Genomic DNA, 22,143 nt, shown 5'->3' on the forward strand with positions numbered 1-22,143 from the left:
TCTGATATTTACATGAATACAAATTAATTCCCCTACATCACTTTTTTTAATATTTATCCACTGTTGTAGATCGTTAGTTCTTAAAAAATCTACTTCATTATATTTTTCTAGATAATTACTTAAAGCAATGTTTTATAAAATAATTAGTTCAAATTCTGTGCTATTAATATGATAATTTATTACAACCCCTCTGGTTACTATACCTAAGTATTTATTTGAGTAATGATTGAAAGGTAGGTTTACATATGTCATTTTTATATTTATTTCAATTTGAATGCAGTTTGTAAGAATTATTGGGTAATCTAAAATATTAACAATAATGAATTTCGTCAGAATGAGTACTGCAACACCTCTATTATTATTTTTGTTTATTGTCGTCTGAATATATTTTAAATAAGAGTGCCGCCGCTGATAAGCAATCGGCAGTGACTCGTGATTTGTAAATGGCTTGTTTAACACTATGCCGTCAGGCTGAATATTTAAATTATTGATTTTAATTAAAATAGTTAATTTATTCTGCATTGTAATCAATTTTTTGTTTGGCAACTTTTAACATATAATTTCTAAACTTACATGCTATACTATTTGGTAGGTGATCCGTAGGGATGTTTCTTTTGATTAGAATCCCAGCAGTTGGCACATTTGGGGGGGCAGTCCAGAGATTTGCATTCCCGGTATTGGTGGTCTTCGGCGCAGTGCATACATCTTGGATCCTTTATTTTATCTAGGCATTTATGTGCAGTATGGCCAAATCTTAGACAATGGTAGCATTGCGTTAAAGGGTAGCAGTCTTCAACATATGTATATCCTCAAGAATCCTAAGTTGACACGTTTTTTTCTTATAAGGTAATCTCTCATGTTTCCATTTGTTTCAACAATTATATTGTGGGACTTATTTCTTTTGTTGTCGGTGATAGCTTTCACCTGAAATATATCAGGATTTTGATCTGTCATTATTTTAATGTCATCATTTTGGAGTCTTAAATCTGTTAAAAATTCTTCTTTTGTATAATTTGTTTGTATTCATTTGAATATTACACACGGTTTTTTTCTTTGTTTTTCCTCTGCCGTAATGTCTTTTTTTGATATTTTTTTTATTTCATTTTTCAGTTTGGTTGCATCTTCTTTTTTAGGGCAAGTTATAATTAATCTGTTGTTAGTTATTTTTTTCATGCTGTTTACTCCGATGCCCAGAGCAGATATTTTAATTTTATTGTGTATTGTTTCCTTAAGTTGGTCTTGATTTTGGTTCGTATTTAATGATGTTATTATAATTGGAAAGTTTTTTTCTTCAATCTCTTCTTGGTGATAGTTGGTTTTTACTGCTGACGCGTACGTTACTCTTTCATTTTTAGTTTTTAGCATTTCCTTGAGCATTGTATTTTTTCTTTCAGTTTTGCTAGGTCTATTGCCATATGCGAAATATTTTCCATAATAGAGCTCATTTTTTTCGAGATTTCTATTTTTGTTTCTTTTGTGATTTTTGATTCATCGAATAATGCGGTCATTTCAGCAATTTCTTTCTTAGCTTTGGATATGTAGTCATGCGGATCAACTTCTTCCTCCATCGCAACGTTTTATTTATCCTGTTTTGTATTCGGGTCTCAACGTGTTAGTGCGACTAACGTACAGTAAAGGCGGGAACACATTATTAAAACCCGACGCGACCCGATGAAACGCGATGCGTGTTGAGTCGAATCAAATGTATTGTTTTCTTATGACCAGAATCACACTATGAACATCCGACGCGACGCCATGCGCGCACACGCCATCCGATCTAGACGTGCCAGGTCGGCGTGTTGCCCATGGTGGGGGTAAACACGCCACCCGACGCGGCCTGCGCAGTATGTTTCTAGACAACACCCGACGCCACGCGTCAGTCGTTCGAGAACTGTCACCGAGCATGTACGGAATTTTGGCCAATTTAATATTATTTTTGCATTTATTTAGCGAAATGACCGACGAACAATTAATTGAGTTGGTAAAACGATATCCTGTTCTATATGACATGAGTTTAGCTATATACAGGGATCATACTGTGAGAATATCCTGTTCTATATGACATGAGTTTAGGACTTTGAATAAATTCGTGTATTTCTTCAAATTGTGTTTTAGTAACCCGAAAATACATATGAAATCTTTCAATATCTTAAAGTAAGTCTGGATACAGAGTATGATATTCACCACACATATTCCTCTTTTGATTTATTTCATGAACCCAGTAAAGCCTAGTTATTCTCTTTTTCTTGAGTCGTTAAAGTATCATATATGTACCCATAATTTGCATCAAATCTTCTCCAAAGTCTTCATCTGACTCGTTATTTATTAAATCCATAGTACAAAAGCATTCACTTCCACTGCTGTTAGCTAACTGTATTCAGAAATTGCTAGTATGTCGTGGCGTCGCATGTTGGTAATGTGCACGGTGCACATCGGGTGTCGAGACGTGGCGTCGCGTCGCGTTTCAATAATGTGTTTCCTCCATTACACGCGTCCGTTGCCTGCCAGGTTGCAGACTGTACTCAGGAGTAGGAGGCAATAGTGTGTTAAAAGAATCTACTCCATCTACCGGATATCTTTACTAGTTATTAGCGAGTTCGCGTTTGTATTGGGTTTTAGCGAAGACGCAAACCACATTACGTAGGTTGTTGAAAATAGAAACTTAAAACTATGATAAATATTGATTATTTCAAAATATTTCTTGATAATTATTGAACAATAAATTTATGACGACTACAATAATGTCTATTTGAAAAATAATCCTGTAGGTATACTGAACTTTTATGTGCAATGTGACATTAAAAAAAATGGTAATTTGAGGCTAGCAAATACTGTATAATTATAGATTATGATATACGAAATGGCAATATAAAATGACGGTGTGTTGGTGTTGGTTACTTGCAGAAGATATACGTAGGTAGGCTTGCTGCCACTTTGTCCACGTAGATTACAGCTGTTTGAAGGAGATGTCGGCATCCTCATTGCAGGGGAAGTAGAGGCTGCGGATTGTGCTGCGGTTATGTCGTCAAGCAATGCGGTGATGTTTGGCAGCTGGATGAAGTCAGGACTATCTCACTGAAATTAATTTTAACACGCACTCAATTGTCGTCAAAATAATGAAATTTTTCAAGCATTAGCAGGGATTGATGGGGCTCGCGTCGATCGTGATCGACGGAGATACACCACGTGTATATTTTCTTTAAATTACCGGGACATTTAATTAAATGTATTTGAAAAATGGTTGGTTTAAGAAATATAAATAGAATTGTACTTACTAAAATCTCGCCCGGGATTCGCTGGTTCCCATTTCCGTCCTTGGCAGTGACTGGGGGAAGTGAAATTAAAATCTGCTTGTCGGTAGTCAACAATAATGTATTCAGAGTCGGGTTCACCAATCTCTCTCTCTGGTTTCAATCCTGGGATTGGTTTGCAGCAATTTTATCTAATCTCCTCTTCCATTCTTACCTGTCTTGTGCGGCTCTTTTGACTTCTGCATATGATGAACAGCGCACGTCCACCAGCAGGTCCTCCAGGTACTCTTGGCGTGGGCGTCCCCTAGAGTTGGTCCCCTCGGTCATACCCTCTATTATGACATGCAAGAGGCCTTCTTGTCGTATAACATGGCCGATCCATCTTGCACGCCTTTCGGACAAGGTCCTGAGCAGGTGCCTTCCTCCTTCGATTCTTTGGAGAACCTCCTCATTTGTAACATGGTCTCTCCAGGAAATTCCTAACAGTCTTCTATAGGACCACATCTCAAAAGCCTCTAGTCTCCGTTTATCTCTTTCGGATAGGCACCATGTTTCGCAGCCGTACATCAAGATACTCCATACATAGGTACATCACCAATATGGGGCACTATTCTCTTACCTGTTATAGCGCTGCCCATTTAATGTGTTGTGTGTGTAAAGGGTTGTGATAATGTAAAGAATGTAGTTGAATAATTACGTTAATATTTATTGAAAGTGCGGTACACTATTAGTTACAACACGAATTTTATCAGAAGGGTTTTTATGAAGAGCTAAGAACTGTCAACTACCAAGGCGAGCGTGGGAAACAGGAATGGTTGCCGTCGGCTCGAAGTGCCGAGAGGCGTTTTCTGGTGGCGATCCATGAAGATAAAAAAATGTTTCCATTATTAAAAATATAAATTAATATAAAAATTATCATTTAAAGTTATTTGCCAGTTCTTACCTCTACAAAACGAAATAAACAGGCGATAACAAGAATTGGATGATACTATTTATACAAATTAAAAAGATATTTTTATTTTAGTTTATTTAGGAAACATACAGTTGTACATGTGAATTAATTTAAATTTATGTTTAATGTAAAATAAATTATTTGAGTTCCATAAACAATGAGGAAGGAAGGAAAACGGGATGACTAATCATTAACCACTGTATCTCAGCAAAAAAAAACACAATATAGTGAGTTCGACCGCGATACCTCCTGGTAATTATCGCAACAACAAAAATAATGAGCACTTAAAGCGATATTATGCACTTCCAAGAGGGTCAACTTTTGTATTGTTATATTTCAACGATATTATTGTGATGTATGGTAATAAGTTGGGTATTTAAGCGATAGATGGCGCTAGTCAAAAAGCTTACTTCAGAATCCGTCAGATGTCGCTAGAGTGTAACAAATGCTTGTGAGGTTATAGTGACAGGGAACAAGATTCACGAACCAGAGAATTACCAACCCTCGGGTAATGAACAGTGTAGCTAAATCTAGACCTATTTATTGTAACGTAATAAAAATAATTATAAGTAGAACCTTTTACTTTTTAACAAAGAGTTTCCAACCCTTAAATCTGCTAAGTAAGACAGATATAACAATTATGTACACGAAAAGCACCAACATTTTGCTTTTGAGGTGGTACTAACCCTTCTCTTGTTTTCAAAAATTATACTTACTCAAATTTAAACTATTAATTTTCAATTGTCATGTTCCATAATTCGAATAGTTTTCCAGTAAGGTAATGTGAACGGAGAGGTGGGCACTAAACAAATGACATTGCGGTAGGAACGAAGATAATTCTCATGTAAAGACTAAACACAATCTAGACTGAAAATTAGTTTTTGCTAAGCACATCCAACAAATTATTTCAAAATCCTACAAGAAGCTAGGGTTCCTGTTAAGAAGAAGTTAGAATTCAAAAAGTGCCAGGACTACAGAAATGTTATCTATATTGGTCAGAAGTCCACTGAAGAATGCTTTCACAATAAAATATATACGTAGATTTAGAATATAAGATATACGTAGATTTAATCTCAAATGACCTACCAGGTAAGGATTGTTCTGTATATTATCTCCATATATAGTTCGTAACAACATAGATTATTGTAGAAATGTATTATATATTTGTAAAGCGCCCTTCAGGTGATTTGGCAAAAAAGCGGCGATAAACAAAAAAACGGAGGTAAAGTTTATTATTATCTAATAAAATTAAAAAATTGAAAATTTTACGTAAGAAATACTACAAAACTACAAATAACATAATAACTATACAAAAAAGTAACAAAGTAGACATTGTTTCTACACTGCTAAATAATAAAATGGATGATTCAAAATTGCTACCTGTGATTGTTTTAAATGTTTCAACGTAGTGGACTAGGCGCACGACGCTCCTTTATATAGAAGCCAACAACACTAATTCAGCAAATAACTTTCAAATCACTCGCGTATATCTAATACGAAAAATTACTACTCATATTTTTTAGCATGATTATATTATTTTATAAGCACTTAAACTTAATTTTTCAGAAAATTTTTTATAAGCAGTCAATTATGATTCGTGCACACATAAACCCAGAATCAAAAAATTCTGCTCATCTCTCCACAAACTTTCCTCTTTTTAAATAGTTTTACTCATATAGTGATCCAGGTGAAATTACTAAGACATTGAATATAGATACATAATAGGTTCTCTTATCAAGTAAAATTTAATACACCTTACCAATTGTATCATCACTGAGCATTTCAAAAATAAAAAAATTATTAAATGTATAAGAATAATATCGCGATTTCCACAATCATCCTCACTATGGTTTACTGTTCTGAGGCGGCATTTTGTAGTTTTTGAAATGATTATCTAAATGTCTTTACATTGTATTAATCATGTTTGCAAGTTATTATAGCAAGTTATTGTTTGTCAGTATTATTGATTATGACTTAGTTCTCTCCGACATGTTTCATTTAAGTATACTAGATAGCTGATTTGTTAGGGAATTATACAGTTTTGCACCATGAAATTTAATATTTCTCTATCCAAAAGATGTATTGAAATAAGTTATTACTCCGAATTTTCGATTTTTTCTCTGGTTTTGTATTTATGTTGAGCAGCGGGATTTGATGATATTTTAAATTAAAGCTTTTGTGGATTGAAAATTAAAGATATTTCATATGTAGAAGTTCTAACCAGTACGTTTAGAATTGTCTTAAGCGTAAACTTCTTTTTGGGCTATGTTGAGCAGCTCTAAGTGAGTGATCAAGGCAGGTCTCTATTCATTGGTCCGTAGACTTTCATTGGCTCCAATTCCAAGATATTTCATGTTTATATTAAGTGTGTTATAGTAGGACAGAGGCATGCTAAAACTTGATAACGTACGTCCTCGTACGATTGATTCATCAGAATTCAAGTAATACGGGAGTTTAGTCATCCGCCCAATCCCCTATGGATGTTTGGAAAGGTTATGTTTCATATGAGTCTTCATATGGTTCGTCAGCTGGCTTTTTTGAACAGTTGCACTCGGAATATGAAAAAAGTTTTCTCCACTGTATATCAGCGTTTATTTCTTCAAACTTCCTTTTGGAGACCATGGATAGTTTAACTAAAGGTTACTCTCCAGAGTGATTCAGAATGTGATTCGTCAGAATACTTTTTTGAGAAAATGAATTGCTGCACAAAGAACATGAAAAAAGTTTTTCTCCAGTGTGAGTGAGCATGTGTTTCGTCAGGTTGCTCTTTTGAGAAAATGAATTGTTGCACATAGAACATGAAAAAGGTTTTTCTCCAGTGTGAGTCAGCATGTGGCACGTCAGATTGCTCTTTTGAGAAAATGAATTGTTGCACAAAGAACATGAAAAAGGTTTTTCTCGAGTGTGAGTGAGCATGTGTTTCGTCAGGTTGCCCTTTTGAGAAAATGAATTAATGCACATAGAACATGAAAAAGGTTTTTCTCCAGTGTGAGTCAGCATGTGGCTCATCAGACTACTCTTTTGAGAAAATAATTTGTTGCACATAGAACATGAAAAAGGTTTTTCTCCAGTGTGAGTCAGCATGTGTAGCGTCAAACTCCCCTTTATAGTACACGAATAGTTGCACTCTGAGCATTTAAAAGGTTTTTCTCCATAGTGGGTTCGCATGTGTACCGTCAAATGTCCTTTTCGAGTACACGAATAGTTGCACTTAGAGCATTTAAAGGGTTTTTCTCCAGTGTGAGTCAGCACGTGGCACGTCAGACTGCTCTTTTGAGAAAATGACTTGTTGCACAAAGAACATGAAAAAGGTTTTTCTCCAGTGTGAGTCAGCATGTGGCACGTCAGACTGCTCTTTTGAGAAAACGAATTGTTGCACAAAGAACATGAAAAAGGTTTTTCTCCAGTGTGAGTCAGCATGTGACACGTCAGATTGCTCTTTTGAGAAAATGAATTGTTGCACAAAGAACATGAAAAAGGTTTTTCTCCAGTGTGAGTGAGCATGTGGCACGTCAGATTGCTCTTTTGAGAAAATGAATTGTTGCACAAAGAACATGAAAAAGGTTTTTCTCCAGTATGAGTGAGCATGTGGCACGTCAGATTGCTCTTTTGAGAAAATGAATTGTTGCACAAAGAACATGTAAGAGGTTTTTCTCCAGTGTGAGTCAGCATGTGGCTCTTCAAATATTTCTTACGGAAAGATGAATAGTTGCACTCCGAACATTTAAAAGACTTTTCTCCACTGTGAGTCAGAATGTGGCTGGTCAAATAATTCTTTTGAGAGCATGAATAGTTGCACACAGAACATAAAAAAGGTTTTTCACCGATGTGGGTCAACATGTGCCTCTTCAGAAGGCCCTTAAGAGAAGCCGTATAATCGCACTCAGAACATGAAAAAGGTTTTTCGCCACTGTAAGTCAGCATGTGGCTCGTCAAATTTCCCTTTTGAGAATATGAATAGTAGCACTCCGTGGTTTCCACTGGTTGTGTCTTCAGATCTGACGATAATTAAAAAAAGGATTAATAGTTGGCTTCATGTGACTTATTATTTTCGTGTGTTAGTAAGTGCAGAAAAGCATTCCAAATTCACATAAAAGTAAAAAAATAGGTTCCCACAGGAACAGGTGACTAATTTGTGCTTTGCACTGATGTATACTTTTGAATTGAAATGCCGAGTTGAATATGGATTTACTTTATAATTTTTTTTTTAAGAAATAGTGTTTTAAATGTAATGTAAACAAATAAAAATTATAATTCTAACAAAAACTATTAATAGATTATAGTTTTTAGCTACAGAAAATATTCATTCAAATTCATCTTTAAATATCTCATCAGTATTTTCAGACGTGTTGCAGCAGAATATACCATATCAGAGGCCGCATATAATAGAACACTCCAATACTGCACGGTTGTTTTTTTCAGGAATTTATGTAAATACGGAAAATCATTGCGACAAGTGTTTATTATTATTTCCCTTTATTTATGTATTGTAAGCTGTCAGAATTAACTACGAAATTACAGGTTTTAAACAAAATATTAGGTAGCTGAATCGTCATCTTGCTCCCTACATGCTGGGTTGGTTTTCTTTTTACAGAACTAGCGAGCTTCTGCAGCAACCTAATCAAAACACTTGACCATTTAAATTTCACTTTTGCGCTCCATTCGCGTATTTATGTTTTGCAATAATTATAAGCTTAGCATCAAAAACATCCCTTTTGACAGTAAATTTTAATTTTTTCTTACTGCCTTAGAAATGTAATAAAAATAACGGCATATATTATTTTTAAAGTATTTTTTCGTTGACCTTAAAATAATCAGCATTCTGGTTTTTTGTTTTGATTAACTGGACTACCAAGAAGGAAAAACATTTTACCTGTCTTGGCAGTCCTTTCAACGCGTTCTAAGCACTCCTTATTAACATCCGGCAGGTCTAAGTCAATGTTTGTATATTTAAATCCCCCTTCATCTTCTTCTCGGGGTCCAAGCTCCGCCTTGATGGTAATAGATTCTATATTAAAGCAACCTGAAAAACAATACAACAAAGTATATTTACCGTAAATCTACAAAAAAACTTGTTTTTAATTAAAATTAAAATAAAATATTTTCGACAAAACATAAAATTGATTGACCACACAGGAGAAAGAGAACAAGAAAAAGGTGAACAGACTTTAAGCTTAATTTAAGATACAAAGATGTCAGATGTCACTTCAAGAACCGATCTTTCAAGAAGGAAAGCCATTTACTCTTGACTACCTTCAGAACACGGTTTTGTTGTCAAAAGTTAAAAAAGTGCTCAAGTTTAACAAAGATATATTTAAAAGTAAATGCGTCCTGTCCTGCACGACATTTCGAAACGGACATGGATTCCGAACATCTGAATTTAACATTCTACATTAATACGTATGCAATGCAACTAACTGTCTGTCTGAGTACTCTCCGCATATTCCAAACATTCCTTCTTTATATCGGGAAGGTCGACATCTATATCCGTATACGGTATTTCATCTCCGCCTTCTTCCTGGGGCCCTGGTTCCGTCTTGATGGAAACAGTCTCTTGATTTGGTAGATCCATGGCACTGCTGTGGTAGCGTTTGGCAATTGGTTCCAGCCCAAACAAATATACCTAAAACAGAACATAGTTGTGACGGAACCCTACTTTGTATGTGCTTTTAACATTTGGTTTCGCTTGTAATATTCTGTAAAAACAGTGACATACTATACATAACCCATTATTGTAAATTACGATATAATTACGTTTGTTCCTTAACCTTGAAGTTAAAACATAGGAAAAGGTTGAAAAAGTCGTCGTCAATAGTCAGATAACTCTATATTTATAAATAAATCGGTATTACCGTTCTGCTTTTGATACCGATTGGCGTAAGTTAAACTAGGAAGTTTTAGACATTTGAGCATGTCATAAGAACAGTGGTCGCTTCCAAAATGAATAGCAATGAAAATAAGAATTATCACTAACTAACTAAAATTGAGAATAAATCTTAAACTGTCACTCTATAGTTATCCATAGATAAAAACAAAATTTCTAAATGTCATCATCGGTATTGTACCTTTTCTTCAATATATAAATCCGGGGCAGGTTGTTACATTTAATAGTAAATAATGGCTAACACTAGAGGAAAGGGTGCTAACATTGAACCTGAAGAAAAATTCAGCATAGAAAAAATTATACTGATTTTCGAAAACAAATTAGATGCTATGAAAAAAGAAATTATTTGAAAAATTGAGAAGCAACAACAGGACACCCAAAAAAGCATGGAATTTATGAGTAGTCAATACGATAATTTGATTAAAAAACTAGTGATAACAATCCTACAAAACAAAAAAATTGAAAATGAATTTATAAACCTGAAAAAAGAGTACCAGGAGAAAAATACTATAATTAAACAATTAGAAATAAAAATTTCAGATATGAAGTACAAAACCCGCTCTAATTATATTGAAATTGCAGGCATTCCACAAAAGAATGGGGAACAGCAAATTGAAGTGGTTAAAAAAGTGGCAGCGGCGGCAGGAGTGGACCTAAAATACGGCGAAATTATAGAGGTAAAAAGGATACCTGATAGGCGAAACAATGCACCACCTAAAATACAAGTGCAATTTTCAGATAAATTGACTAGAGAAAAGCTTATCGCAAATAGAAAAAACATCAATAATTATGCTGCGATCAAAGATATTTCAACTGAAACAATATACATAGCTGAAGAACTGAGCTCTTACCATAAGGAACTTCTTTGGAAAACCAAACAAATCTCAAAAGAAAAAAAACTATTCATACGTCTGGCACAAAGAGGGAAAAATAATGGCAAGAAGAAACGCAAACGAAAAAATAATTTACGTTAAACATATAGACGATTTGAAAAACATCATATAAATAAAATGGCTCATAATAACAATTATTACAAAAATAAAAAAAATGGCTGACACTACATTAACCACGGAACCTAGTGCAAAAAGAGCAAACTTACTGTAATGTTCTTAGTGTTTTAAATAAATAGGTTCTTTTATACGAAGTTAATGTTTATTAATAATTCAGTTGTTTATAAAGTACAGTGCAGACTAGCTGCTAGGAAGGAATCTACGAGAATGCGCTCCCGCGTTGCCCGACCGCCCGCCGCCCAGCAGAGTCGGAAACGTTCGACAACCCTCGGCCATCTCCGGTCGTGCACCAACGCCTATATGATATACTACACCCTTCCCTCTCTAACTGCAGCGCTACGACTACTAAATAACAGAGATATAGGGTCCCTAGTTACCGCTTTATGTGGTAACCCTACAGCTAAAATCTTATCATTGTCAACAATATACTTAAAAAAACATATAAAATATACCACACACATAAACTAAATATTTTAAACTAAATATTTCACACAATTAATAATATGTACATAATTTATAACTCTTCAATAATGTTGACTTGAGAAGTAGCCTGCTCTTCTGGGGTATTTTGTCTGGGCCGAAGTCGATTCGCCCACGGACTCCTTTGTGTTGGTATTGGTGATGCTCCTGATGGTCCTGGCCCGGCACCTTCCACATCTGCCAACCTGAAATCAGGAGAATACCCCTTTAAACCACGTAGTAAAACCGAGGTCTCCAACTCCTGAGGGTCGTTCCAACTGATCTCAGACGCGGACTGCGACCCGTTGAACTCCTCCCCCCGGCTTACTGACAGCTCCCTGATTTGATCCCAGTGTCTCTACCACGTCACAATCGAATCTCCCACACTTACAATGAAAACCTTTTTTCCCAGAGACTTACAAATCACAGCTTTTGTCCATAATACTTTATTATTTTGGCGATAATCTCGCACAAGGCATTTTTGACCTATCCTAAATTTGCGAGCCTTGGCTCCACCAAAACCTTTAATCTGTCTATTCTGACTTTTGGCAATGTTATCGTTTGCCCGCTTGACTAACTCTGAGTCTAGTTCTAGCTCTCCCACCTTGGGTAGAACTAACCCGTCAAACGAGGAACGAAGCCTCCTGCCTACTAACAAAACAGCGGGTTCAACACCCGTCGAACAGTGAGGCGAGTTTCTATAATCTAACAGAAAATTCAGTAGTTTTATTCTATAATCTTTGTGTAAGCTAGAACCAACCATCACCTTTTTAAGAAAACCTTTTACAGTTTTCACTGCGTTTTCCGCTAGTCCGTTACTTTGCGGATGCCTTACCGGTGACGTCATAAATTTAATGTTATTTTCACTCAAGAATTTCTTAAAATCTTCACTCGTGAAAGCAGTACCATTGTCTGACATAATCAATTCAGGGTTACCAAAAATCGCAAAAATTTTTCTTAATTCTAAAATGGTGTGAGTACTATCTGCCTTTGTAATTTCGATACAGTCTATCCATTTAGAAAATGAATCGCAAATTACTAAGAACATCTTGCCTGATAAAGGCCCACAGTAATCTATATGCAAACGACTCCACACTCTCCCTGAATTCGGCCAAACAATTAATTGACTCTTTGGTGGTGATTGCCTATTAACAGCACAATCCTGGCATGATTGAACCGTCTTTTCTAGATCCTTGTTCAACGATGACCACCAGAAATACGCTCTCGCAACGCCTTTCATCTTGACTATACCTAAGTGCGACCTATGTAACAAGGTTAACACATGATTTTGTAAAGAAGCTGGAATAATTATCCTATGGTTCCAGAACAAACAATCATTTACAATAGAAAGTTCGTTTCTCTTAACCCAAAAATTCCATAAAATATTGTCACGTTTCATAGACTTAGGCCAGCCCTGCCTCAGATGAGTTACTACTTGCTGTAGAACTGTGTCTGAAACGGTCGCTGCTTTAACCGAACGCAAATCTAATTGTGTTCCTTCTTCTATAAAACTCACAAAATCTGCACTAAAATCATCATTCCCGATTTTATCTTTTAACGCAAACGGTACCGGTCTCGCGTTATGAAACACTGGGTTTGAATCCCGATTGACTTTAAAACATACTTTATGTTTGTTAAATTTCCCTAATTTGTCTGAAAAAACTTCTGGAAATTCCTTAAAAAGTTCCTCTTTTTTTTCATTCACTGAAAAAACTGAATCACGAATAATCGGCGCAATTCCCAAGTTGAAAAGTTTCATGAAATCACGACCCACAATTAATTCTGAACCCTTAGCGACAACTATAAAATACATATTATTTTTAGTGTTGTTGTATGTTACCGAAAAAATTGATTTACCCACGATTTTTAATGGATATCCGTCGTAACCAGAAATTGTACGCTTGTCAGTTGACAACTCTATATTTTTAAACGATTTTTTAAAAACAACCTCAGGAATCACCGAAACACTCGAACCGCTATCTACCATAGCTGAACATGAAATCTCATTAATTTTTATCTCGACTTTATATGGACTAATAAATGCAATGTGCTCTTTATGAATTGCCTTTTTTACAAACAACGGAGACACTTTATTATTCCTACACATATTTTTAAGATGACCCACTTGTTTACAGATGAAGCATTTTGCGCGTTTAAACTTACAATCACTTAACGCGTGATTCGCTCCACAACAAGTACATTTCTTAAAACCCGAGAATTTCCTAACACTAGGGCTTCCCGAACGTGAATCCGTTCCTGAAAACTCCTGTTTCCCTCTAGAACGCGACCTTCGATCACCCCATGTGTTCGTTTTTTTCTTGATTGTACTCACAAAACTACCTACAGAACCCTCATCCTTAACTTTCACCCCTAGATGGTCCAACCCCGCAATCCTAATTGCCAGTTCCTCCATCTTAATGAAAGACAGACTAGGTCCCTCCAGATAGATTTTCTCCTTTGCTCTCCCAGGGATCAACCCCAGAGCAAATACATCCGCTAAATTCGCTTCTAAACGCGTCCCAAATTCACAAAATGTGCTAAGACCGCGTATGCGCACCGCGAAGTCCCTAGCCGACTCCCCCGGCGATTGTTTAGCTGAAAAAAACAATTCTCGTTCCCTAAAAACCGACTTTGGCTTAGAACAATGTTTTTCTAATAATTCCAATAAAATATCGAATGACGTATCTGTGACCTTGGTAGGAAAACATAAATTGATCAATAAAGTGAGCGTTTCAGCTTCGAGAGAGCTCAACAGATATGCTCTCTTTTGAGATGCATCGAGTTTGACGGTTTTTGTGTCATCACGGATCAGCAGGAACTGCTCAATCCTCAGTCGGAAGATTCCCCAGTCATCACGTAAGTGGCTAAACCGTGGGATTCCTCCTGACTCCATAGCTGCCAGATGCCTGGTCCGACACCCGAACCAGCAATGACGCAGCAAAAACACCAACACAACTCGACAACAATAACCTCCAAAAGAGAAGACTACTTAACTCAACCAGGGTCCACGGCGATGGGCTGCTTGGCTAGTTAATTTGCTGACTGCTTGGCTAGTTTAGTCTTCCTTCTGGTCGGATTGACCGTCTTCCTTCAGGTCGGTTTGTCCGTCTTCCTTCCTTCAAATCTTAATAAAATAGACCGGAAACTTCCTCCACCGGATGGCAAGTCTTCCTTCCTTCTAGATAATAAGATTCTCCGTAACTTCTTCACAACTGAGCTCCTTGCTCCGGATAGTCCTTGCACAGAAGCGACCTTCAGATGTTCGTGACAATAAAATCCGTCTGAGCAAATCTGTCAAGTAACCCGCACACCCACGCAATTTATGTGTGCTAAACGACATTAAATAATACTTCGCAACGTATAAATCACTTCAGCTGCGCCAATTTGTAATGTTCATTACTTTATAAATAAAATAGGTTCTTTATACGAAGTTACGTTTATTAATTATTCAGTTGTTTATCAAGTACAGTGCAGTGTATCTGCTAGGAAGGAATTTACGAGAATGGCGTCCCGCGCTCTCCGACCGCCCGCTGCGCCGCCGAGTCGGAAACGTTCGACAACCCTCGGCTATCTCCGTTCGTGCACGAACGCCAGTATGATATACTACAGTTAGTATAGACAAGAACATGACATTAAAAAAAAAACGGTTTTACCTGCTGTCTGGTTAATTCTTTCGAAGTGTTCTAAGCATTCCTTTTTGACATCCGACTGGTCAATGTTTATTTCCAGATTAGGAAATCCCCTGTCATCTTCTTCTCGGGGTTCAAGTTCCGCCTTGATAGTAACAGTCTGCACATTAATGTTACCTTGAAAAACTAAAACGACAATACGTACGTTGAACGAAGCGGAAATTCGGATAAGAGACTTAAAGGTTAACTTAAATATAAAAATGACCATAAAATAAAAGGGACCGATCCTTCAACGAAAAACCCTGCTCTCGAGCACTTTTAGTATGGGGTTTGGTTATTTTTAGTCAATGGAATGATCTTTTCTTCCATCAGCATTATTCATGTATTTTTAAAGCAAAAAAATACGTGTAACTTTTATCGTGTCCAAATAACATGAGATGAAAACTTGAGGGAAAAAAATATTGTTAACAATATGTTTTTCCCTCAATTGCATTGAAAAGTTCATTATTACGTTAAATTAAGGGAAGTATTAAATCAATTTTTGTAAAAATGGACAAGAATTTCGAACGTCAGAATTTAACATCCTACATTTGTTACATATTCAATATTCCTTCCCTAAGACGAGTTTATATCAATTGGGGAGGTATCAATTAACATCAAGGAACATATATCATATATAAACCCTTATGCGGATCGTTTTATATGATACAACATATTGTTATACACCGTGTGTTTTAAGGTTGGTGTATATACCTCGTTTTTACTTTGTAATTTTCTTAATTTTATGACACTCTATCTGCTATAAACTTACATTATATAATAAATTTTAAAAAAATGAAACAACAGGCTGTACGAGTACTTTCCGCATATTGCACACATTCTTTCTTCACATCTTGGAGGTCGAAATCTATATCCATATACGGCATTTCACCTCCGCCTTCCTCCTGGGGCCCTGGTTCCGTCTTGATGGAAACAGTCTCTGGATTTAGTAGATCCATGGCACTGCTTTGTGGTAGCGATTGGTGATTTGTTCAAACTCAAACAAATATACCTGAAACATAACATAGTTGCAATGGAACTCTTATTCGTATGAGCTTTGCATATTTCTTGCCTCTAGTTCTGTCAAAACATCGAATTTTTGTGCATCACACATGATGGAAATAAAAAAAATACTGTGTCAGTATGTGGAAATTTGAAGGCGGTCGAGAGAATCGTCATAAATCGCTGATATTTCAATTCAAACAATATCTATCTCCAAAAATAATATCCGGGAATACTTTATATTGGATCCGCCATTCCGCTTTTAACAGCAAATTGGAAATTCATATTTTTAAAGTGTGTGTACTCATATCAATGTAGTTTAAAAATCGTAACTCACCAATATTATTTTGCAACGCGTTTACAAAAACCGACTGCGTCAATGTTATTTGTCTTCCATACACGACAACTTATTTATATAAGAGGCGATATGACTAATGTCAACGCTTTCGAAGATCTGTGATCATAGATATTTTATTCACTAGATTGATATCCTCTTAATTTTATAATCCACAAAAATTGTGTTCCACTTAACCACAGATATAACGGACCTATGGGCTTACCATAGACGAAGATTGATGAATCTCAAGGCCATTAAATTTAAAACAATATGTTTATTATATGGCAATAAGTTTTATTTTGATAAAAGCAATATTTTTTTAGTCAAACAAAATTATTTCCACTTAACTGCTTTTGGAAATGACTATTTAAGTTGATAGTGCTCGAAGTACATACACAAAATAGGTGAATAGGTTTATTTCTAGTGTATTTACAAACCTTCCAAATTTAGTCATATGATACAAACAGGAAAAAAAATGCCTGTTAATCTTTTCGAAAAAATATTGCATTATTCGATTTGTCACAATTTTATTTTTTTGATCAAAGAAGGAATCGCTTTGGAAGGAAGCAACAAACATGAATATTATGTCATCCACTACATACACTTTTTCGCGACTATGCCATGTTCCTTATACGACATATTTATGGATTAATAGAAACGTTTATTTCGACAAGTCGCTGTCCTAGTTCTTGTATGTTCAATAGACCTTTTTTTGCAAAACCGAGTTATGAATCCCAATATGTTCATTAACCTATTGTGCATTAATGAAGCTCAAAAAACACAATTTTTTTTTGTTTTTAAGTGACATCTTCAACTGAAAATTGAACTTGAATAATTTTACGCATCACTCGGGATTTACAATTAATCGATCAACTACATTTTTCACCTCCAGGGTCTTAGCTTTGCTGGTCTAAGTGCGTACTTGAAGTGAAATTACACTTAACTGCGCTATATAAATGCTTTGTTATTTATTTTTATTTATAATGGTTTACATTTCACCAAATGAAACAGTTCCATTTGAATTCAGAAAATTTATCTAAGCGAACTTATATCGGAATATTGTTGAGCTAAATATATTAACAACATGGGAGTTTATGTTTCCCAAATTTCAGATTCGTCTCATTGGCGCGTAATACTGCAAAGTTGTAGAAGAATTGCTACAATAGTACTGTTGGTACTGTCTTGTAACTGCACTGACAGGAATATGGAACAATATTATGTGAAGCAACTCAGGAGTAATCAATGACGAATTAATTATTTTAAACCAACACATTAAATCGCAAATAATTCTTTGTTCGGATAATTTTAAATTTTTTGATCAATCAAGAAGATAGCCACAATCTTGGCATTCTCGAGGAATTGATTATCTAAAATTAAGATATATTGAAATTTATTTTGGATTCTTTTAATGGAATTCTGTGAATGAAGTTTATAATTTGGAGACCAAAATGTGGAATTATACTCGATTTGACTCTTAACTAGTGGCATATACAATGTTTTGAAAGTGTAGAAATTGTGAAAATCATTTGTTTGTATTAAAATAAAGTCAAACATTTTCAAAGATTGTTGGCTATAATTTATATATGCTTCATAAAATTGAGTTTCATATCAAATCATATACCCAAGTCAATGATTTTCGAGACAGAAACTACCGATATATCACTAATAGTATAAAAATATTTCGATCTTGTACATGTCGATCCCGCCCATCACTAATGTAGCTTCTCTGACAGATATTAAATAAATTATCTATGAAATTTCTTTCTCATTTTTCTCAAGGTCGCTGAAGCCGCACAGTCATCGGGACAAAGAATCTCCTAGTACTGACGTGTGCGGCTAAGGAGGTTAAGAAATCAGTTTATTCACGCAGTCGTTTTCGCCCATAAACCGAAGTTAACCCCCCCTCCAATTGCCTAATAATATTATACAAGACGCAATTGCAATGAAATCATCATTAACCTAGAAGGTCAGTTTCCTGATAATTATCATAGTTGACTTTGACTTTATTACTGTCTATGAATAACTTAACTAAAGTATTTTGTCAACACATGCTTTCGTTTATCCCTTTTCCAAACTCTGTTTAACCCACGTTGTTAATTTTATCATCTCATACTTCTGATAGATTTTCGTTAGTGCTAATACTAAATATTCATCGCTATTTGATAGCAGTCGTTATAACCAATCAAACTGACCGACCACGGTTCTTAAATTAGTTCTACGGCATACTCAAATACATAATTGCGCTGTGTCTAACGCGACCTAGCTTAAATTAAGCCATCGGTACACCTAACTTAAGGAATCTATTTGGTTTTTTGTAACGAACGTTTAAACTAATACGTCAAGACGTCAAAATTTCCATTTTAAGTCTAGGATTCGTAGGGCATTTGTTAAAAAATAATAGCAGATTATTTTAAAAAAACATGGATTACCGATATTTGTTAAATGCAGAACGACAATACGGTTTTATCTCTAGTTATTGAGTTATCTGACAATCGAAGACCATTTTTTAAACCGTTTTCAAACGTCTTAACTTCAGTCTAAGATACAGTCGTAATTATGTCCTCATTTCGAATAACGTGTTTTGACGACTATACGACTTCATTGGTTTGACAGATTATTCCAAGCGAAACCAAATGTTCAAAGCTTATTCATAAAGTTCCGTTACATTACAACTATGTTCTGTTTCAGGTATGTTTGTTTGGGCTTGAAAAAATTACCAAACGCTTCCACAGCAGTGCTATGGATCTACTAAATCCAGAGACTGTTACGATCAAGACGGAACTAGGACCCCAGGAAGGAGGCGGAGGTGAAATTTCAAATACGGATATAGATGTCGACCTCCCAGATGTAAAGAAGGAATGTTTGCAATATGCGGAAAGTACGCAGACAGCCAGTTAGTTGCAATGCATATGTACAAAATGTTAAACTCGGATGTTCAGAATCCATGTCCTTTATGATATGTCGTTCAAACAGGGCAATTGTGGGTTCACTACTTCCTCTCTTGTTGCGTATAAGTATATTTGGTATTTACCTTGTCACTCCTTTGACGCCGGAACAAAACTCCGCACTTAAGTTACTCAAATCACTGAAGCTGACATTTTGGAGTATTACTATTTCTTATAATATTAACCTAGTCTCTTTGGGTTTGTGTCTCAGAAATTGAACAATTCAACAAATTTCAAAGTTCATTTTCAAGTTCTCTTCAACATTTTTTGTTCATCGATAATTAATTGACTTTATTTAATTTTTTCAGGTTGCTTTAATGTGGAGTCTGTTACCAGCAAGGCGGATCTTCGACCCCGAGAAGAAAATAGAGGGGGATTTACTTATACGGAAATTGACATAGACCTGCCAAATATTAAAAAGGAATGCCTAGAACTTTTTGAAAGAATCAACCAGACAGCAGGTAAATCTTTTTTTCTTAATAGTTCAGTGAATCTATAAAAAACAGCCCAAACTGGAAATAAGGCAAATGCTGAGTTTTCGCAGGTGAATAGTATATATATTTCCAGAAATAATTCAATAGTACCCAAAAATAATGTAATATATAACTATTTGCTATCTGCAATAGTTAAGTAAATTGGAATAAGATTTGCATGAAAAAAAAGAAAATTAAATTTTTTTGCCAAAATTAATAAACTCATTCCTAAGACAGAAAATAAATTAAATTTTATGGAAGACTGTAATTTGAGAAAAAAAAAGTTATTGATGCTAAGCTACTTCATGGATATCGTGGAAAAATAAATATAGTTTTGTCATTAGAAATTTACGATACATTGATTCATGTTTGAATTATGATGCAGGCAAGACATTTGCTTGTGTACGACGTCCTCTCTTGCCGTATTTACACATATTTGGTATTTGCCATAAAATATGACTTTGCTGGAAACTGCCAAACTACACCACACTTTAAACTTGCTGAGTTGTTTTTTGGAAATACCGCATCAAAGTCAAAACTGCTCCGTACCATCTTGGGGCAATTGGAGTATGTTGTGAGGCTGATGGTAAAGGGAAGGGGAAGGAGATAAAGATGTGGAAGTTGAATTAACATGGCCAAAGCTATTTCAGCCACGTTTTATGCGAAAATTATTTACATAAGAATATATCTATAAATATTTTTTATATATTTATAGTTATATTCTATCGGTATTTTGTATTTTTAAACCCGGGCGATACTGCGAGTATCTTCAACTTAGGAAAGTCAAAAGTGAGATTTACCTGGCTATTCACCTCTTGTCACCAAACACGGTCAAAGCCATATTAATCAACATTTCAATTGTTACTTGTGTCTTTACTCCTGGACGATACTCAGAGTATCTTCCACTCAACATCCACTGCAACGTGGCGCAAGAAGGTTGTATATTATTTTGAAGGAAAAAATTGTGAAATAACACAAACTAATCGAATAATATTTAGTTGAACCCCGACCACCGGATTACTAATCGAGAGCCTTACGGCTCGAATTCGGAAGTCGCCATTTCTACCAAAAGGTTCCCGGTTTCTTAAGTTTTCACCTCATCTTATTTGGAACATGAACATTTCTTTTTGTATTATAATGCATTTATAATAAATAAATATTGTTGGAAGAAAACATCGTTCTATCGACTTTTAACTAGCCAACTACAACTGGAGGTGCTCATGAGCAAATGGTTTTCCGTTCTTGAAGCATAAGTATGGGAATGCATGGGAAGCAGACATCTGGGATCTTTCCCATTTCCTAAATTAACCTTAAAGTCTCTTTACAAATTCACGCTTCTACATTGTTAATCAAATAAATCTTCAATCGTAAAAACATGTTTTAATTAAAATAGAACCTTTTATGTATATCAATGTCCAACGTCTGTATCGTTTCTTTGTTATTCTAGGTAGCATTATTATGGAGACTTTTGCCAACAAGGCAGAACTTCGACGCCGAGCAGAAGATGTAGGGGGATTCCCTTACATGGAATTTAACAAAGACCTACCGGGTGTTAAAAAGGAATGCTTAGAAGTCTTTGAAAGAATTACACAGACACCAGGTAAAACCGATGTTTATAAGATTTAGATATATCTGCTCTACTGTTTTTCTACTTTTTTGTGAATAACCTAATGTAAATGGAGATAATAAGTTACACTTAATCCTTTTTGTCCGTTTTCTTTTTCAGATTTGTCGCCAGATCTTAAGACGCATTCTGGGGAAAACTCCAGCCATCCTATGTCAAATTTTGAACCCCAATTTCGCACTCACACTGGAGAAAAACCATTTTCATGTTCCGACTGCAACTATTCATCTTATCGGAAGGGCGATCTTATGAGCCATATGTTGACTCACACTACAAAAAAACCTTTTTCATGTTCTTTGTGCAACAAATCATTTACTCAAAAACGTTATCTGACGAGCCATATGCTGACTCACACTGGAGAAAAACCTTTTTCATGTTCCTTGTGCAACAAATCATTTACTCAAAAAGGTCATCTGACGCGCCATATGCTGACTCACACTGGAGAAAAATATTTTTCATGTTCTGAGTGCAACTATTCATCTCATTGGAAGGGCGCTCTGATGAGCCACATATTGACTCACACTAAAGAAAAACTTTT

At 35.4% G+C, this 22,143-nt stretch overlaps 1 protein-coding gene across 1 annotated transcript; it reads left to right on the forward strand.

The window, feature by feature from the left end:
* Positions 1-19,302: 19,302 nt before the first annotated feature.
* LOC149409078 (uncharacterized) lies at positions 19,303-21,607 on the forward strand. The gene is made up of 3 exons (XM_089650135.1): positions 19,303-19,456; positions 19,817-19,969; positions 21,429-21,607. Exons 1-3 carry the CDS (start codon positions 19,303-19,305, stop codon positions 21,605-21,607), a joined length of 486 nt encoding a protein of 161 aa, XP_089506261.1.
* Positions 21,608-22,143: the final 536 nt, after the last annotated feature.

This window comes from Hesperophylax consimilis, unplaced genomic scaffold (assembly GCF_061612785.1).
Source record: "Hesperophylax consimilis isolate HC1 unplaced genomic scaffold, BYU_Hcon_1.0 scaffold_36, whole genome shotgun sequence".
Taxonomy (NCBI): Eukaryota; Metazoa; Arthropoda; class Insecta; order Trichoptera; family Limnephilidae; genus Hesperophylax; species Hesperophylax consimilis.

Coding starts and splice junctions, on each gene's coding strand:
- LOC149409078 (XM_089650135.1), top strand. CDS start 19,303: ATGGATCTACTAAATCCAGAGACTGTTACGATCAAGACGGAACTAGGA. Junction 19,457..19,816: donor GGAAAGTACGCAGACAGCCA/GTTAGTTGCAAT, acceptor TAATTTTTTCAG/GTTGCTTTAATGTGGAGTCT. Junction 19,970..21,428: donor AAGAATCAACCAGACAGCAG/GTAAATCTTTTT, acceptor TTGTTATTCTAG/GTAGCATTATTATGGAGACT.